Source organism: Thermobia domestica, chromosome 15, assembly GCF_964235325.1.
Source record: "Thermobia domestica chromosome 15, izTheDome1.hap1.1, whole genome shotgun sequence".
Classification (NCBI taxonomy): Eukaryota; Metazoa; Arthropoda; class Insecta; order Zygentoma; family Lepismatidae; genus Thermobia; species Thermobia domestica.
Window position 1 is genome coordinate 187,604,362 of NC_137468.1, and position 19,600 is coordinate 187,623,961.

A 19,600-nucleotide genomic window follows, 5' to 3' on the forward strand; every position below is an offset into this window, starting at 1 on the left:
TTTCCGGGTCTTAATGGTGTATTCACGACTCTCGCCCATGACGAACGCTAGTGGGCGCACAACCTTTCGCAGTCAGAAATTCAATGACAGCCCTGGAACGAGAAGGGATAGGAAGGTGAAATAAGTGACATTCTATAGCTTAAGAGGCCTCATCACTGCGAAATTAAAATACCGCTAATTTTACAGTAATTATGTGATATCTTCAAATAGATAAAAGATAATCGAAAAGTGGAACAAGACCTCCCTAGATAACATTATTTTGCATGAGATACCGTTATCATGACTCCTTTATCTGCTTTCGATTTCCAGCCATTTAGAAAATCGGCATTTATTTTCGCGTTTCTAAATAACTGCCAACGGAAATCTACTAGGTAACTCGTGATAACGGTGTCTCATGTAAAATAACATCGTCTAGGGAGTTCTTGATCCACTTTTCGATTATCTTTTATCTATTTGAAGATATCACATAATTATTGTAAAATTAGCGGTATTTTAATTTCGCAGTGATAGGGACTTTTAAACATCACTGCATTAATCATAAACAATTCAGAATGTTTGCAATACTATTGGCCAAGTAGGGTGTTTGGAGGTATTATTTTCTAAACCTCCCTCGTAGCTTTCAGTATCGAGGCCATATGAGGCACAGTTTACTGTTAAAAGATGGGCCGGAACAATTACTGGGATTGGTATTCAAAGTAAGGCATGACTCATCGCGATCTAACAAGATTCATATAAAAAGCGTTACCTACGTTATCACAAATTCCCTACTCATTTAGTCGATGGCGTCACATATTTAGACTAATTCAAAGGAAAGATGTATGTCGATCATTCATTTTTGACTGTGGTTACATTTACAAATGTTGCGTCAAAGATAAATCTATTTTCTTTTATGTGTTCATGAAACCATTACGAACAAAAATAAATCCGTGAACTGACAATACTACCAGCATTTCTTGTAGCTTTCGTATACAAATATGCTATTGTGATTTGTTATTTACGATAACACTTCTTTTAGTATGTCACATATGCAGCAAGTGTGTAATAACTTTGAAGGTGTGTTTAGTACACGTATAAAAGCTTTTTCTTTTTTTTAAAAACAGAAATAAATCATTTTAAGAGCATGTCTGGCGCTTGGATCAGGGAAACTAGACACGAGAAATTACAAAGGTTTTCTTTTTCACGATTTCTTTTACTTTGCCGTGTAAAATAAATCACGTCTGCCTTATATATTTTCATTATGGTTTCATTATATTCATTGCCATGTTTTCAGTGTAACTGCCACAACTACTTTATATATATCCATACGTAAAGGGGAAGGAGTGTGTTCCTTGACATTTTGCTTGTGTAACTGAGAGAGTGGATTTGAATTTAGATTAGGATTAGGAATTAGAATTCTGAGCTGTAAGCATCTAAAGCCATGTTAGCTCGTCACGTATAAAGGATGACGTCCCTCGTGATCACACTATCCGAGGTCAGGAAAAGAAGAATGGGTTGGAAAACGAAGGAAGCTTCCTGGGATCTGTATGTTACGTACCAACCCGACATTTGCCTGGCGTAAATGAGGAAAGAATGGCTTAGCCTGACAACGGTTTACACTTTTTCGACCGAGTAACCCCACCGGCAATCAAACCTGGGATAGCTCGATTTGAATATTAAAGAAGGAAGATGAAACATTTCGTTCTTCTATTTTAACTACTTTTACTAACAACGTCACACAAAAACGCATCAGACAACAATACGAAACCAATCGTTCACTTGTTCGAATAGAGATGGCAGAATGTGGCCGCAGAATGTGAAAGGTTCCTAGCAACTAGTACCATACGGATTTGGAGGGTACAGGTAGGTCTATGTCTGAAAAATTGAAATTCACTTTCTGCACAATAGTAGTGTATTTGATCATCCAAATGGCTATCAAATGACGAGTTCAGTGTACAAGAGAATCAAGTACACTGTTTGGGTCATTTTCCTCATATTTCATCTTTAAGATTTGTATGTGATGTTAATTAATGATTTGTTATACTCATTAACCTAATTTGATTCCTTCAATGAGACTTACACGCTTAATAATGGTCGCGCTCAGTACCCTCACTGGGAACCGCGATCATTAACCTCATTTGGCACGTTATCCTCAATGACGCACCAGACCTGAAAAGGTCCATGACCCAAAGTGACTCGGTCCGGGCCGCACAGATCTATCACAGATTGATCCGGTCTGGTCCGGACAAACGGAGCTCCTCGGAACGGTAAGGGAGCAAACGGGGCTACTGCGGAACAGGGAGCAAACGAAGTACAAACGATTGAAATTGTTTTCGAAGAATTGCGTGATGGTGGTGGTGGGGGGGGCACAACTACGCACGCCGGACAAATCTATGATCTGCAGTGTCCTGGGCAAGCTCGGACAGACCGATCATCCGCAGTGATCCGTGCAGAACTGGTGTGGCTCAAGGATGACGAAACATCGTCAAACATATGGGAAGGATATTTGAGCTAGCTTATATAACTTAAACAAGCTTGATTATCTCTTCTCTCTGTCTGTATCCTCATTAAATCTACTTTTTTTCTTGCTCGGTAATTTGCGTGTTTTTTCGTGTCAGCATTGCACTAAAGGTAACTACTTTAACAAAGCATAAATGCGTCTGAATAACAGAAAAGACCAACAATATGTTCTTCTGTTTTATAAAAGATCGTTAAAATTCAATCGACCGAATATGCAAAACTAGTCGTTTAGAATATAAAAGATCCCCTTCAGTCCAAACTGTTTTGTTAACTGTCTTTAAACGCCATAAATAATATGCCGTAGACAGGGGCGGATCCAGGGGGGGCGATCGGGGCGATCGCCCCCCCCCCCCCAGAAGAGGGAACTTTCTTATTTTATATATATAAATAAAACCCATCCCAAAGTTTGGAGCCCTTAAAAGTAGCAGTATGACAAACCACCGCCCCCCCCCATAAGTCGGTCCTGGATCCGCCCCTGGCCGTAGATCATAATTACAATTCTTTTTCATTCTCCTTCGCGATGCTCAGGTTGATAAACGCCGCTTTATATTCTACCTCTAGGCCTTACTCTTCACTTCTTGTTCTCGCGCCAAGTGAACTTTGTGGTGGACAAACACCGTGTGCGTGGGTTTCCTTGAGGTTCTTCCACTTCCTTCATTCCACCATTTTCCTCATTTCCCATCATTATCGTCTTCTCTAACCTACCCGGCAAAACTGTGGGAGGTAAAACTCAAAGATTTCATTTTTTTCCACTTCTTATAGCTTCAACCAATGTATTTTTTTTCTTGAGACCGAAGGGAACACTAGGCTATATCAACTTCAATGAAATTCAGAAAAGTTTACGAAGGATGGATGAACGGATAGACAGAAAAGATATACCAAAAAATGTTCAGTCCAATGGTGTATATATACTCATGAATTTTTTTCGAAATACATTCTATGGTAATATAATACTCAATATAATTTAAAATTTCTGCTTTCTTGAAACTTAATATTACTTTTGTTACTCTACACTTTGTTCAATATTCTCCATTGCCTCCCTTTCTTACCTGTAGAGTTTGCTTCAAATCATAACTGTCGTCTTTCATAGCAATGAGCCCACTTCCCCCGCGGCAAAAAGCAATCTGATTGTTGTCATTCGACCAGAAGTCGTTCATTCCAGTTCTTGGAAAAACCAACAAAGGTAAACAAATCATTCCAAATATTTGTGTTCAATATCTATTGTGAGCTTTCTTCATGTAGCATTTGTTTTGACTTCAGTTTACCTCACAGTTCAGTTCACATTTTCTTCTTTCTTTCTTTCTTTTCCTTTCTCTCTCTCTCTCTCTCTCTTTCAAATAAAGTGAAAGAAGTTCCTTGCTTGTCATGTAAGTTTTAAGTTGAGATAAATCGAAGAAAAAAGTATCAGAAAAAGATGTTTCAGATAATACGAGGGGTATCTAAAAGTTTTAATTATCATAAAGAAGTTATACAGATATTTACATGAAACTTTCTGTGCGTAATTAATGCCAGCTCTATGCATACTTGTACAAATATCAAATATGTGTGTAAACTATATTTCTTCCGACAGACTGTAGAAGACATCAACCTGCATGATGAACAAAATTGAAGCCCGAAATGTCATAAAATTCCTCCATTTGAAGAGCAATAACGCAAGCCAAATCCACGACAAAATGAAAGTTATCTATGGGGATGCTAACCCATCATATTAAACGGTTGTGAGGTGCAAAGGTAACTTTCAAAGTGGTCACGTGTCCATCACAGACGAGCCACGAGCACAGAAACCCTCAATCAGGGATGATCTTGCCATGATGAAGAAGGTGGAGTGTATAATCGTCGAAGACAGACTTGTAACCATCCAAACAATTATGAATGAGACTGGTCTCAGTTGTGGTAGTGTGTGGAAAATTATCCACGACGAACTTCACATGTCAAAGGTATCTGTGCACTGGGTTCCTCGTTTGCTGACACCTTTCCAGAACGACACTCATCTCAAGTTGCTATTGACAAATCAAGGGATTATGGCTTCCAGGTATTGTAGCATCCGCCTTATTCTTCCGATTTCGCACCCAGTGACTTTTTTCTTGTTTCCCCAAATGAAGAATCAGTTGCTCGGTCACCATTTTTACAACACAGATAACGTCACTCATGAGGTGGAAGAGTGGTTTAAAGCACAATATGCAAATTTCTACAATGACGGTATTCGTATAGTGAAGTAACGCTGGGAGAAATGTGTAACTCAGGATGGTGACTACATAAAGATGGGTTAACAACTACAAATCACAACAATTCTTGTATCCTAATATTCTTGCTATGATAACTAAGTCTTTTGCGTGCCTCCTTTTGGAGAGATGGATTACATTGTTGATTTTTACCTACTACACAGTTGAATTCAAATGATCCCACAGACAAAAGTCAAGAAGTGTTAGATCAGGGGACCGTGGTAGACATTCCATAGGACGACTCTTACCTATTCAGTGACCTGGAAACTGTTCATCAAGAAACTGTCTGACTACCGATCAGAGTTATCCTCCGAGAGATTATGTTGTAACTATAACTTATACGGGTGCCATTGGTGTGCGTGTGTGTGTAACACACGCAGGACTGAACACTGACTTACATTGGAACACTGACTGATAAACCGGAGCGTACTGCGATGTGGACTTTTCACAACCGATACCTCAATTGCTGTTGAAGTCTCCTAATCGAAGGCTGTTCTTGGACGTCCACTGCGTGGCTTGTCCGGCACAGAACCTGTTGCACGAAATTTGTCCAATAACTTGGAAACTGTCATATGTGAAATTTCAATTCTTTCAGGATGCTGGGCATTGAAGTCAGCAGCAATCACTCTAGTACTTCGTCCACCAGTCAGTGACACTAATGCGTTCCTCCTGTGTAAGTGCCATTGTGGATCCCCTGCAACGATAAAGAGAATTGATCACCTTCTTGCAATTCAAACTTTAACAAGTCATAACTCCTGCACAAATCGCAAAATGGATTACACAGACGTATTCCCCAGAAAAAGGAAGTGTAAAATAATATGAGACACGACCCCCTTCCCATTTGATAAAACGTAACCCAAATCCAAGATGACGGATTGCAAGATGGTCGCCGCTAACGCCACAGCTCCTATAGTTTGCGCTCCCACCTATAGACACCCCATACCGAACAACATTATAATTCCTGAGACCGTTCGACTTTTATATTACTCATCCTTTATAATGCTGCAAATGTAAATTTTACTGTTCCATTTTGTAATGTTCTTCAAACTCGGTCTTTCAGTTCGGTTCACGTAACGCCGTCATACTTTGCTCTGTAAAGGGACTTGTTATCCACCCTATACAAACCTGGCGAATGCAACTTTCTCTGCCGGAATGACTCACCATTAAAAAAAAAGTTTTGATTTCTCATAAAAAAATGACTATCTAGGTAATAATGTTAAACAGTCATGATACGTGCATCGAAGAACAGAACACAGAACAATCACGACTTTGCTATTGAATTCGGCAAAAACTTTCGAAGTCAGTATGATTTAAAACATATATAAAATAATTTTTTTAAAAAATAATTTAGTTCTTTTTATTACGCTCGATTTTTAAATGTTTTATAAATATTTGCTGTAAGATACTTTAATTGCCTTGTTATTGAATATATTATTTTTTCTTATCACAGTCACAGTTTTAAATACTAGTGTCTTTTTCATTTTCATAGTTTGCTTTTTCTACGTTGTTACTGAATTCTGACTATATAAAATTATTTCTTCCCGTAATTATTACGAATTTTATGAGCGTTTTTACTGCTGTCTAGATCTGAAACAAAAGATGAATTTAGAATATCAGAAAAAAAATAAAATTCACTTACACGTATTTTTTCTATAGTATTAATCACAAATATTCTATGTAATTAGTAAGTACAAAGTGATGAAAATGTGGATCATTCTCCCCACTCCGCTAGTGTCCCACAGTAATCCTGAGGACTACTGGAATGCTAGGCGCACCTCAATCTTTAGGAAAGCAGTGTTCAGCTAAATAGAACTTCAATACTTATAGCTATATACAGTACGTATATATCCCTAGCTAGTGTGTATAGGACCTCAAAGGTAAATTTTACATTTTCTATGTTATTTTAATTAAATATATATTTTAGTTTATAGAACGAGGACTGTTTTTTTTTTCTGTGCATAAATCCTTTAAGCATACGCATATATATTCATATTCTATAACGGAAATTTTTCCTATTTTGTTGAATAGTAAATTTTACATTTACTGATTATTTTGTTTTTACATATCGATATATTGAAATGTATACCATATACAGTATACAGCATTCGTCGCTGCGCCTCGAAGAACCGCTATGTGACATTTTGTTCGAAAATGAGTTATGCCGTGGAAATAAACCTCACAGCTGCCAGGTAGCGTCCCTTATAATGTGATAAGTGAATATTCAATTGTTTCGTCACAACAATGAACAATATTAGATAAGCTTCAAATTCTAATCACGTACGTATTGATTCTCTATGTGCTTATAAAGGCGCAAAAGCTAAACCGACATGTGCAAAGTAAACACAAAAATAGTAATATAATATTGTGAAGCAAGCTGCAACAATGTCCAGTGCACAATATACGCAGGACAAATTTTATTATATTTTCAAATGTTTCCGTGTATATTTGGCAAAATTTAAGAGTAGAATGTTTTTTGCTTCTCCTGAAAAGTTGTGGTTTTAACACATAGCGGGTCTTCGAGGCGCAGCGACTATTGTACCACCACTAACAACGGTGTATCATCATCATCATCATCATCATAGGTATTCTGCCATTATTGGTAGGTCACTTGCCGCAACTAAGAAGTCTCCATGGTCCAGGGTCTTCCGCTACCCTCTTCGTCTTCACGTACTAATTTTCTGTTTTGATATCGTTCTTTAATTGTGGTCTCCTTCTCCCCATCCCTCTCTTTCCTGGCATCATTTCTAGCACGTCCTTCATGGTAAATTTCTTCTTAGCTGATGTCCCAAGCACTTTCTCTTCCTCTTGTTATATAATAATTAAAACTGTTCTTTTCTCCCCAACAGTTTCTAACACCCTCTCATTCGTTTCCCGCTCTACTTAGCTAATTCTCTCCATTCTTCTCTATACCTACATTTCAAAAGTTTACGTCGTTTTTCATCACTTTTGCGTAATGTCAATGTTTCTGACCCGTACACTACAGTACTCCACACCTACAAGTACTTATCAATTTGATTGAAACCTACAGGTGGAAACACATCAGATATGCGGGTTGTCAACGGTCAGACGTCTACCAGAGTGGTGAGATGTTGGAGATGGTGTGTTAGGGATAATAATCAGCGAAGGGACCAAGTGTGTTAATCAGAACAAAGTATTTATGATATCAATTAGTATGGCCGTCCCGAAGAAGGACCAGAGGAGATGATAAATAAAATAATTGACACTGGGGGACAAAATGGAATAAAAATCAACATCATAAATTCATGAGGGTATCCCGTGGAAACATGTCCTTACGAAACAGAGTTCAACAAAGAGAGCTTAAAGAAGGCAATCATTTCAAATACATATCTGGGAAGTATTTTGACGATAGACACTTACTGCACCAAAGAGATGAGGTCAAGAACTGCCGTACCCAAGGGGTCATTCATCAAGAAAAGATCACTCTTAACTAGTAGACTTAATATTGAAGTAAGAAAGAAGCTGATCGAGTGCTATATATGGAGATTGGACTCCATGACTCGGCGAGTTGGGCATTACAGAATTTAGAGAAGAAATATTTAGAGAGCTTCGAGATGTGGTGTTGGATGAAGATAAAGAACATAAAATGGACAGAAAGTGCTTAGAAACGAAGATGTTTTAAAATGGATAAGAGAGAAGAGGACGCTTTTAGCAACCATCCTTCTTAGAAAGTCCAATTGAGTTGGAGACACCTTGTGAAGAAATTGTCTTCTTCACACTGTCATACAAGGAAAGATGGAAGGGAAGCGAGGAATAGGAAGAAGAAGAACACAACTGATCGGTGATTTGAAATATATAATAAAGTATTGGGTATTAAAAAGCGGAAGCTTAAGATCGAAAAACGTGAAAGATTCCAGGCCGAAACTTAAGAAAAGCAAGATCTGTCGACAAGCAGAATTCTTAAGAATAATCCTCATTTCAATCAATATTTTTCTTATGTAAATTTTCAAAATAGTTTAATCATTGCAATAATCATTAGCAATCCAAGCATAGAAACTTCTTGAATAATGAAGAATTAAAAAGGGAAATTCGAAACGAAATCTTTTGCTTTAGCGTCGTACGATTATGTCTTACAGGCTAAGGGAGACGTTGATAAAGGCAAGTGAATGATGATGGAAAAAATAGTGGAATGAGAATGTGGAAGGAAATAGGAGTACCTCGAGAAAACCCATGGACACGATGTCCACCACAAACTTACTTAGCCTGGAATCGAACTATGATCCCACGCAACAGACGTAGGCTCTACCGCTGAGCCACAAGGAAATTCGAACAAGTAGTTAGAAGATTCGATTTTACACATTAATTTATAGTATGAAACGTTTTCCCGGGCATTTTGGTTCTTGTGAGTTCTCAACTTTCTTGAGTAAGGCCTTGTAATAATATGTGTATGCGCTTAAAAATAATAGTATTAACTCAGTTTTTCTAGCATAAAATGTATCTCGGTGCTGTGTAGAATACAGCGTGGACCACTTGTTCGCGTTTCAACATATATACATAATACTATGTGACATTCTTGTACTCTTTTGGGAACATTCAGGTCATCGAGTACTAAACAAAAAGAACGTTTGTCTATGTCTTAATGATTTACACAAAACACTCATGGATTTTTTTTATATATATATCAAACGCCAAGTTGAGGAAGTCGACATATAATGAATATCGCCTTTGTAACATCTAACAGTAAATTGCTTCCTTCGGATGTGTAAGTAGTTAATACTAACAATATAATGACATATTTTTTCTCTGGAATATTATAAGTGAAGTACAATTATTTGTGCACGTGGAGGTCATTACATAAATTGGGGTCAGCTCCGTAACCACAGGAAGTGCAGCTAGGCATGTGGATCTCCTTCGAATGTTAACACGAGTTATTTGCTATAGAGAGAGATGGTCAACTTAAGGGCCTTCACTAGAGCGAAAATAAACTACCGCCAATTTTAGAATTTTTGTGTAATATCTTCAAAACAAATAAAAATATTCGAAAAGCAGGAACAAACGTAGTGAACTAGATAAGGCGATTTTGCATATGATACCTTTACCACAATTCAATTATCTGCTTTGAGAACGCCGCTATTTACAGAACCCTCAAAAAAATCTAAATCTATCTACAGTTGCAAATCGAAAACAGATAGATGAGTTCTGATAACGGTATCACATACAAAATCGTATTGTCTAGTTCACTACGTTTCTGCTTTTCGAATATATTTATTTGTTTTGAAGATATTATAGAAAAACTCTAAAATTAGCGGTAGTTTAATTTCGCTGTAGTGAAGTCCCTTTCGAAGCACGGGTTATTACAAATTGCAATATAAGCAAACTTCTAATTATTATTATTATTAAGTAATATATATTTTTTAAAGGATTAATCTTGGAAGTATTTGTTCCGCGTTTCTCGATCTTTAGCTTCCTCTTTTAACTCTCAATATTTTCTTCTATTTTTCAAAGCATTGCTCAGTTGTGTTTTTCTTCTTTCTATTCCTCGCTCTATCACTGATCCAACGTACTCAAATATATCTGGATTCACTGTTGCAAACAAAGCGAAGAAATAATATTGCCCACTCATCTCGAAATATTCTTTCCTGGCTCGTCTCTATTCTCAAAAAAGTTTATCGTCCCATCTAGAAAAATGTCTCGCTTCGTTACTTTATGTACAAAATTTATGCCCTGACTTTGTTCATAATTTTGTATATAAGTTATCAGAATTATCCTTGTCACGAGGGGTTCAAGAAGAGTGTAATATAACCCAATTTAAACCATGTTAATTATTATATTGGAGAACATTATGTAATGACTTGCGTATCTTAAAACAGGGCGCAAAATTTCTGGTCGCCAGATCAAAATTGGTGACTAGAAATTTAGAGCTGGCGACCAGTGTTCACTAGGAATGGTTTTTGCCTAAACTCTTAGGTCTGCTCAATTTCTGTTTCGCACGAAAACAATTGTCACTGAGTGAGAGAAAACATGGACTGTGAAATCTTTGCAACAGACATGGAAAGTGAAGTTTTTCTGAACGTTGTAATTCATTCCTACTTTCCTTAAGGACTTTGACTTGAAAACTGCAATCGACAACTGGTACTTCAGTGCAGAGAGGGAGAAAGCGTTACACAAACGTGGTCTTAAAGCAAGATATTTTTCAACATGCATATAAATTGTCCAATTCAAAATTGATTATCCTGAATCTAATTGTCTGGTTTTGAAATTTTATGCCCTAATCTCCTTCTTTGTCAAACCAAAGGTCGTGGCGGGGCAGGGAGGGAGGGATCATCTCACAATTTATACTTGAGAGATACTGGCAACCATCAATTTCGGATTGGCAAGTACGTCTGACTTAGAAATTTTGCGCCCTGTCTCAACCCATTTGGGACCGCTGTTCCATTATTGGAACATGGTTTTGGAACAATTTGTGCTGGCGTGGTTGGGCTTTTCGAGACAAGTGATCTGACAACAGTCAATCATCCTTCGTGGGTGTTCAGTAGTGTAAGTGCCGTTTGACTAGAGTGTACATAATATGTGACTTGAAACAGTTTTTCTGCATGAACAAAAAGTTGGTCCCAAATGGGTTAAAACACTGATGAGTGTTTCTGGTTGTGTTCCCAAGAACACTTTATTAATTTAAATGGTTTATACTATGATTCATGTAACACGAAGACAATGTTTGAGATCTAAGACTTGGGTGAACTAATGTTTGAGATCTAAGACTTGGGTGAACTAATGTTTGAGATCTAAGACTTGGGTGAACTAATGTTTGAGATCTAAGACTTGGGTGAATTAACGTTTGAGATCTAAGACTTGGGTAAACTAATTTTTGAGATCTAAGACTTGGGTGAACTAATGTTTGAGATCTAAGACTTGGGTGAACTAATTTTTGAGATCTAAGACTTGGGTGAACTAATGTTTGAGATCTAAGACTTGGGTGAACTAATATTGCGCACGAGGCTAGTGAAATTTCTCGTCTCGTCCCAAAAGCCAGATGACAATCTTAATGTTTATCGTGTGATATATCCTCTCTGCCGAAAGAGACGTCAAACTCTCAAATCGAACCAAAACAATTCACATTTCCGACTTACGTGTTAGACACATCTGACAATTTCGAAATAAGTAAAGGGAAATTTCAATATGATAAAAATTCCCTTTTTTCCTTTAGCAGCGGAATTTCCCAAAATACTGAACATCTATCTTAAGAGTATCTATACTGAATCTCCCGTCCCCAACTTAACTGAATCTCTACATTTCTTAGTTTGTGAATAAATAAAAGGAAATTTTAATACTATATAAAGTTCCTCCTTCCATCCCTTACTTAGAAGCTGAATTTTTGAAAACGTTTGAAACTGTGTTCTCTTAATTTAATTAAAAGTTTATATATCGAATTTCACGTCTTCATTCGCACTTTGTGAATAAATTAAGGGAAATTTCTATATTATATAAATAGAAATTTCCCCCATTTCCTCCTTTTGAAGCGGATGTTTTCGAAAACGCTGAACACATATGGTCTATAGTCTTATTTTTATTTAAAAGTTCCCATACTAAATTTCATATCTCCAACTTAAACGAATCCTTATATTTGTCACTTTGTGAATAAATGACGAAAATTTTTAATATTATTAAAATAGCTTCTTTTTCTTCGTAGAAGTGGAATTTTCAGAAACGTTGAAATAGATGCTTTCTTAATATTATCTGAAAGTCTACGGGCAGAATTGTACAAGGTCCGGGCTAAAAGACCTCTAATTTCAAAAGGGAGTCACAAACAAAGAAAAGTACAGAAAAATACTTTTATTTCTGAACAACAAATACTATGCTATTTTACATTACTAGGGTTTAAAAATTATGTCCCGTAAATGGCGTCCTCCCTTGCTGACACATTGACGAAACGACGAAACGAAGTTGTCACACGCGTCACATTTTGCGGCGTAGTTACGGTTCGAGGTTGGCCAGGTGATTATTTTCTCAGTGAAGAACCTGTTGTTCTCAAGTCTGATACCCAAACGTGAATAGTTTTTCTATCCGGAACAGAACTATGTCGGAATGAGAAGTGCGAACCGAATGCGACATGCCCGCTAAGTAGTAATCACAGAACCACCATTACGAATATACTCCCCCAGAACAAACGCACGATGCTCACTTCGCCACGCCATTGCGACTACTGAAAATGACACGTGTACCGCTATAGATCGATACACCTCCGCCACCGTATACCCACCACAACTCACACAGCGCCCTCCCCAAACACGGACGGTCTTTTAGCCGACCCACTATATCTTCCTCTTACGCAAATTCTTACATTATGCTCTTTCTGATTAAACAAACCGAAATTTGAGAATTATAGAAATTTTCCTGTTTTCCCTCCTTAGGAGCGGAATTTAAAACAAACCTCTGAAACACGCATTTTCTTATTTATAATGTAAGAGCTTATATTCTGAATTCTATCCCTGTAAAGGATTAATTTTTAGGTTTTATAAAATTAGTTTACCTGGATTTTTTTTTCAGAAACCACGCATCAGAATTTACATTCACCCGATCATTATATTCAGTTCTATGAAATCGATCATTGGTGTATGTCTGTTCTCTGGACACTTTTTCTCTGATAAACGATATTAATATTGTACACAACTTGTTTTCTTGACTCATACAAATTATACAGTATAATTTGTTATGAGCTTTTACATGAAAAATGAGAGATTCGAAAGATGTTAACACCAAAGGTTACATCCAGAAACTGAAACATTTTTAATTTTTATTCCTTTTTTTTAAATCACGATGATGCAATCCACATCATGTAATCAGTCCCACGCTCTATAATCAAAATGGAAATCACGAGTTCCTTTTAGGTTGCTATACATATTACAAAAACCAAACTGTTGTGGTTTTAGCTCTGATTAGCTGACCACAATATGAACCACAAATTCATCTTCTATAAATAGTTATTCAATTTACCTGATTAACTATATACATCAAAGAAACCTACTATATTACATTCTGTAAAGCATCTCAAAGTAAGGAAGCACTCCTACATATTCCAATTTAAATGCCAAGTGAAATTTAATGGATAATTTGAAAATATGCGGTTGTTTAAATGTTTTGAATTTTGGATTGTGGTGTTATTCTATGATACTTAAACTAACATTCCAGTGTTTAATCATTCTTGTCACCTTTTATATACGAATGTTTTCCGTTCTTGATTAATTTTTGCTGAAAAGTTACGGGCTGGAATCGAACTAGGGACTAGGGGCCCCACGCACCAGAGATGAAGGCTCTACGACTAGATCCACCAGAGGCCAGTCGAGTTCATGTATGCGTGCCTATCACTGATGCGTTAAATGGTGAATCGATAAAAAAGGAAGTGTTTACCGTAAAACCAAAGACGATATGATTTTCGACAGTATTTCGAGTTACTGAATTATTTGGCGGGAGAAGGGTAACTTCTTTCATCACTATAGTTTACAAAGTGTATAATCTGAAATTGATGCTCTCTGGGTAGCAGTTTGTTTTCTATAATAATTTAGGAGTACGTGTCACCAATAGCGTTTGGCGAAATATTTTCAGAATAGGGAATGATTTTAAGAGAGGAGAGTATCCCTGACGATTGTCCGTAGCAAATCAGAGTTCATAGCATCACCAGAAATTCATCTTTAGATAATTACTATTACTGCTGCTGCTACTACTACTACTACCACCACCTCCATAAATAATAATAATAATAATAATAATAATAATAATAATAATAATAATAATAATAATAATAATAATAATAATAATAATAATAATAATAATAATAGTAGTAGTTCAGGAAATGCCATTTCGTCCTATCCAGAGTTCAAGAGCGATAAATTCACTTCTCAAATTATTTTTGTTAAATTTGAATATTAAAGATTATACCTACTTATCTAATACACAGAAACTAACCTTAACATACTCATCTGAATCTCTTACACTTGCGAAAAATTTATACTTCTCACTCGGCTATCTAAAATTATGTAATACTTCTCGTGTATATATATATTTACTAAAAAAATAAATTTCAGGAATAAGTGTCGTCTTGCTGCTGATTGGTTATCTTGAAACAGTCACATTGAACAAAATCTATTAATCAAGAGGAAACATCTAAAGATGCTATCCTCTTACGACTAAAAGTACAATATACTAACAACAAACATGTCATTAGCTAGGTCATGCTTTAAAACTTTTATTAAACTAACTTTTTGAATGGGTATAATTTAGATTCCTCCCTCGTTAACTTTTTCAGTAGTATTCTATGCTACACAAATCAACACCCTTGGGAGTCATGATAATTTAGAAAGAGAAATATAAGTGAACTAGCAAGAGTTTGTAGTTTTGGTAGACATTGTGGAATGGGCTAGGGTGTTCAGGCAACGATGACTCGTTATTATCTGTTGAGGGTTTCAATGCCACTGAAGAGTGTCTTGAAGTGTTCTCAAAATTTCTGTTTTGGTGTCCTTGTCGGTATGGATACGACCGCTAACATTTAGAAAAAATATAACTTAAATGCCATGAAGTAATAACATGGAAAATAAGATAAAAAGAAACAAAAACTACACAGAGAAAAATCCGTTCTCCGGACAGCGGTATATTGTACAAATATACGGTATCCTCTAGCTTACTATAGAAATCAGTACGGAGCATACGTTATCCGTATGCTACATAGGCACTGCCCTTAGATGTTATATCATGCTGTTGCAGGATGTCTGCCATCTAACAGTTTTCCGTATATCACATGCATATACTTATGTTACCTTAATCAGCTATATGTTATATACGTCCATTTGTATGTGAGATCCTGACCGCCTACATTATTTCATACGGAAAGTACGTATAGATGAAACACTTATACAGAAAGTATTATAAAACATGTAAGTATTTTCAGTTATACGTCTGCTGTACGTTAAGTTTAAAAATTACAGGAATTACGCATATAACCTATCTTTTTAAGTACGCCACCTACATTTTTTTCTCAGTGTAGTTATTTCAGTAATGCACTTATATACTATATAAAGTGGTCAGCGTTGTTTCTTCCCAATTCCAACCTCTGGTTAGAATCCATTGGTTAACCATCCTGCTAAGATATTTTTCCAGACAAATGCTGGGATGGTGCTCGTCTTCCTTCCACTACAGCTACTAAATGGAAATGCTGACTGAATCCTCCATGATCTTTAATAAGTCACAGACAGGTGGCGCCATTAATTATTACTTATTTCTTTAATAAACTTCCAGAATCAAATTGACAACTGAATCTCCGGTTCCTTCCTTGTGCGTAGCATTTGTGCGACCATTTTTGAATTTTCAATCATTCATAGACATTCCGTTGTGGCAAGACATTGTACCCGTTGCGTGCCGAAAGTCTTTGATGAATTGCGGCCCCTGATACACCTTCCGACAACAAAAACCTGATCACTGCTCGTTGTTTATCTTTGGTGCAAACTTAGGTTGACCAGACGTGCTGATTTTCGCAGTACAGTACTGTTTTTCAAAGAGTAATCCTGCGTGTAGCGAAGACGCCTAGAAAATCAAGAAATGTCCTTCCTTTTTTAAAATGTTCTGTGAAATGTCCTGAGTTAACTTATTTGCAATATTTTAATGTTTCATTCTTTACTCACAGCATTTTGAATCACAGGAACTTTTTTCCTGAATGATGAATCGATGTTTTCTTTAACACTCCTCAAAAGATTAGGGAAGCAGAACAATCAACAAACCATTGTTTTACAATACATTATTTTTGACTGAGAAAGGGCTTGTTAAGATATCGGTGAAGTGGAAAAAAAAATTCTTTTTCAACTTGATGCTAACCAAGTTAAGTGGAAATTCCTTCGTGCCGGTCGTCTAAATTTTGTCACATTCTTTAAAATAATACCACGCTCCGAAAATCGATTTAAAAAATCTTTAGCCTAATACGAAATTTCACTGTACGTTCAATAAAAATAAACCACTTTGTCATTCATCAAAGCATTTGGAGTTGTGTTAAATTCCTTCAATACATTTCTTCAGTATTTTTCTTTTCAATATAAACGAATGATTAACTTAAGGTTAACATTAAATGAAGAACATGCGTATTGGCGACGCAAGAAACTATCATTTTGAGTCCTACTTTTTGCTGGTCAGAATCTGGTTATCTTATGCAAACTTCTAATGGAGGTGGTTATAGTCTATTGGCAACAAAAGGTAGAGAAATGAAGAAATTAGGTAGAAGCTTTCATAACATGACCAAAACTCCATATTAATAAAATAAACGAGGACAGAGGTCAATATAAACAATATAAGACAAGTTACAGCTACGTTGCGAATAATTTTTTATTTATCCTCGTATATTTAAAAGTATGACACAACATCCCCTTACGGAACCAAGAAAAATCTCTAGAAACATTTCAGAAACATTTTTCGAACTTCCAAAGAAAAAACGCCAATCTGTAGCCTACATCTAATTAAGAAATCGTTCAGTATTGTTTGGGTGTCATGTTTTTCAGAGAGTCTGAAATAACAGAAAGGAGCTTAAAGAATGGATACGTCCGTCGCCTAACATCAATTCAATGGTTTAAGCGTTATGGGACCTTTAGAAATCTATGGTGTATGTTGTGAAAATATCACCTTTGCCTGATCGCAGGGTAAGGATTCTATAGCGTCTGTTCTGGACCCTCTAAAGTTAATGAGTATTGAAAGGAACATAGTGGAATGTTAAGGCACTTCAAAATAAGGATATCAGCACACTTTTGATCAGGTTTCTCGCTGCGGTCGATCGCGGCTAAATGGTAATCTTTATCTCCTGTTATTTGGGAAAGTTAGGTTGAAACACTACTACAAGCAGATGGATTTCGGATCGTATAGTTTGTAGACCTTGAGTGCTGAAAAGGTGCGTTAATTTCAAACAAAGAAATTAACAAAACTTTCTCTGTTTGGAAGGGATTTCTTTTTTATTATTTATTCTTTTATTTGAAATATTCAAAATACTAATAATTAGTGTACTTTGTGACCAAGTTCCAACCTACATGTTTATTTTTTTATGTATGGTCCCAGAAACGTTTTCATGTCTAAGACAGTAACTTGAGTAGTGGTTCAATAAGTTGCGTGTATTGATTGAAGAAATACATATGAGGGCAAAGCTTGTTAACCAATACAATCTTTCCCCTCATACCTATTTTGTCTATCAATATAAAACTTGGTAGAGTCATTTCTTATCGCCTATAGTGTTTTTCGAGATACATTTGGATTATGTGCTTTTACCCGGGACCACTCTAGAGCAGGCCTGCCCATGAATTGGCTCCCGGAGCCGAAGCGTGAGCGAGAACGAGCGGAGATAAGAATAGGTGAGCACAGGTGTTGGTAGCTCCGCCCCTTCCACTGCATCCGATAAGTGTTGCCAACCACACATGATGGTAAAAAACCTACGGCCAAGCCTGGTCACAAATTCGCACGATGTTGAAGCATTGACCAGACGCAAGCGTGAAATGTGCAGGTGTGCTCTCCCCCTCCCCATTTCGAAAGCAGTGACGCGAAAACACTGCAGGAAATAAAATTGGTACGTTTTTTGATCGAGGAAGACGCATGATAGAGGTTACAGTTAGCGTTGAAGTAACTAACAAATGAAAAAGAAAGAAAGAAAGAAGGAAACTAATATTAAACATGTCAGCTTACAGACGTAAAAACGACTGCAAAAATCGGAAACGAATTGTTTCAGGCCTTTTTTAGCTTGCTTACACAATTCGTGACATTGTATTACATTAGCACTCGGTCTGTAACTTGTCACTCGCTTCACGTTTGCTAAGTTGTGAACGCCATGCGTTGCTAGATTGATAGCAGAACGACGGGAAGTTGAAAATAATAATAATAATTCGTATTATTATTATTATTATTATTATTATTATTAGTAGTAGTAGTTGTAGTAGTAGTAGTAGTAGTAGTAGTAGTAGTAGTAGTAGTAGTATTCGGACCAAAGACGGATGAAAATGGGGATTGGAGGAAATTCATAACGAGGAATTGCATAGTTTATACTGCTCACTTAACATTGTTAGGGTCATTAAGTGTAGAAGGCTCAGGTGGCCATTCCGTGTAGCCAGAATGGATGAAATTAGAAACGCTTTCATAATTTTAACTGAAAACCCAATTGGAAGAAGACCACTAGGAAGACCTAGACGTAGATGGGAAGACAATATTAAGATGGATCTTGCAGAAATAAGAGTACAGAGTAGAAACTGAATCCAGTTGGCTAAGGACAGAAGTTAGTGGAAATATATTGTAAACGCCGCATTGAACCTTCGGGTTCCATAGGCCATAGAGTTAGTTAGATATTATTATCTAAAAGAAATGTTCAAATGTTGTTAAGAGACAATTACACAGAAGAACTGAGTTCCGGGCAAACACTAATTTGCCGGAAGGAAATTCCAGTGCAGTCCAGCCCACTTTAAGCGTTATCCGTGCAATCCACGTTTCATGTTCAAGACATTGGGAATAATTGTTCGTATCATTCAGTTGGAACGTTCCCTTCCAAGTTTACGCTGTTACAGTAGGCCTACAACATCGTGACTTTCAAAACCAGTCAGTAATTATCGAAGAAAGACAAGCGTGTAGCTTCAGTCGTTGATATGATTTAACATTCTTTTTCACTTTTAACAAGCCACCGGCAAGCAACCAGCCAGGGACAATATATTTTTCCTTATTAAAAAGACACTCCTTGTTAAAAAAAAAATAATGGTACCCACTAATGGTCACTCTTAAAAATGGAAAATCTCTTTGGCTCTCTTAATATTTTGTTTGATTCTTTGCGATCAAAGTAACATTAAAAGTGGAAAAAATGAAATGAAATCTTTGGGTTTTACGTCCCACGGCTATACCGGTTAGGCTAAAGGAGACGGTGATGATGA

General features: G+C 36.6%; 1 protein-coding gene across 1 annotated transcript in view; it reads right to left on the reverse strand.

Annotated features, from left to right (window-relative positions):
• Window positions 1–3,443: 3,443 nt before the first annotated feature.
• The window catches only part of LOC145671388 (uncharacterized), a 225,297-nt gene continuing 209,140 nt past the window's right edge, over window positions 3,444–19,600 (reverse strand). The window contains exon 3 of the mRNA XM_081740491.1: window positions 3,444–5,412. Within this exon, the coding sequence (XP_081596617.1) occupies window positions 5,346–5,412 (67 nt within the window). The 3' untranslated portion in view covers window positions 3,444–5,345. The remainder of the gene's footprint in view (window positions 5,413–19,600) is intronic.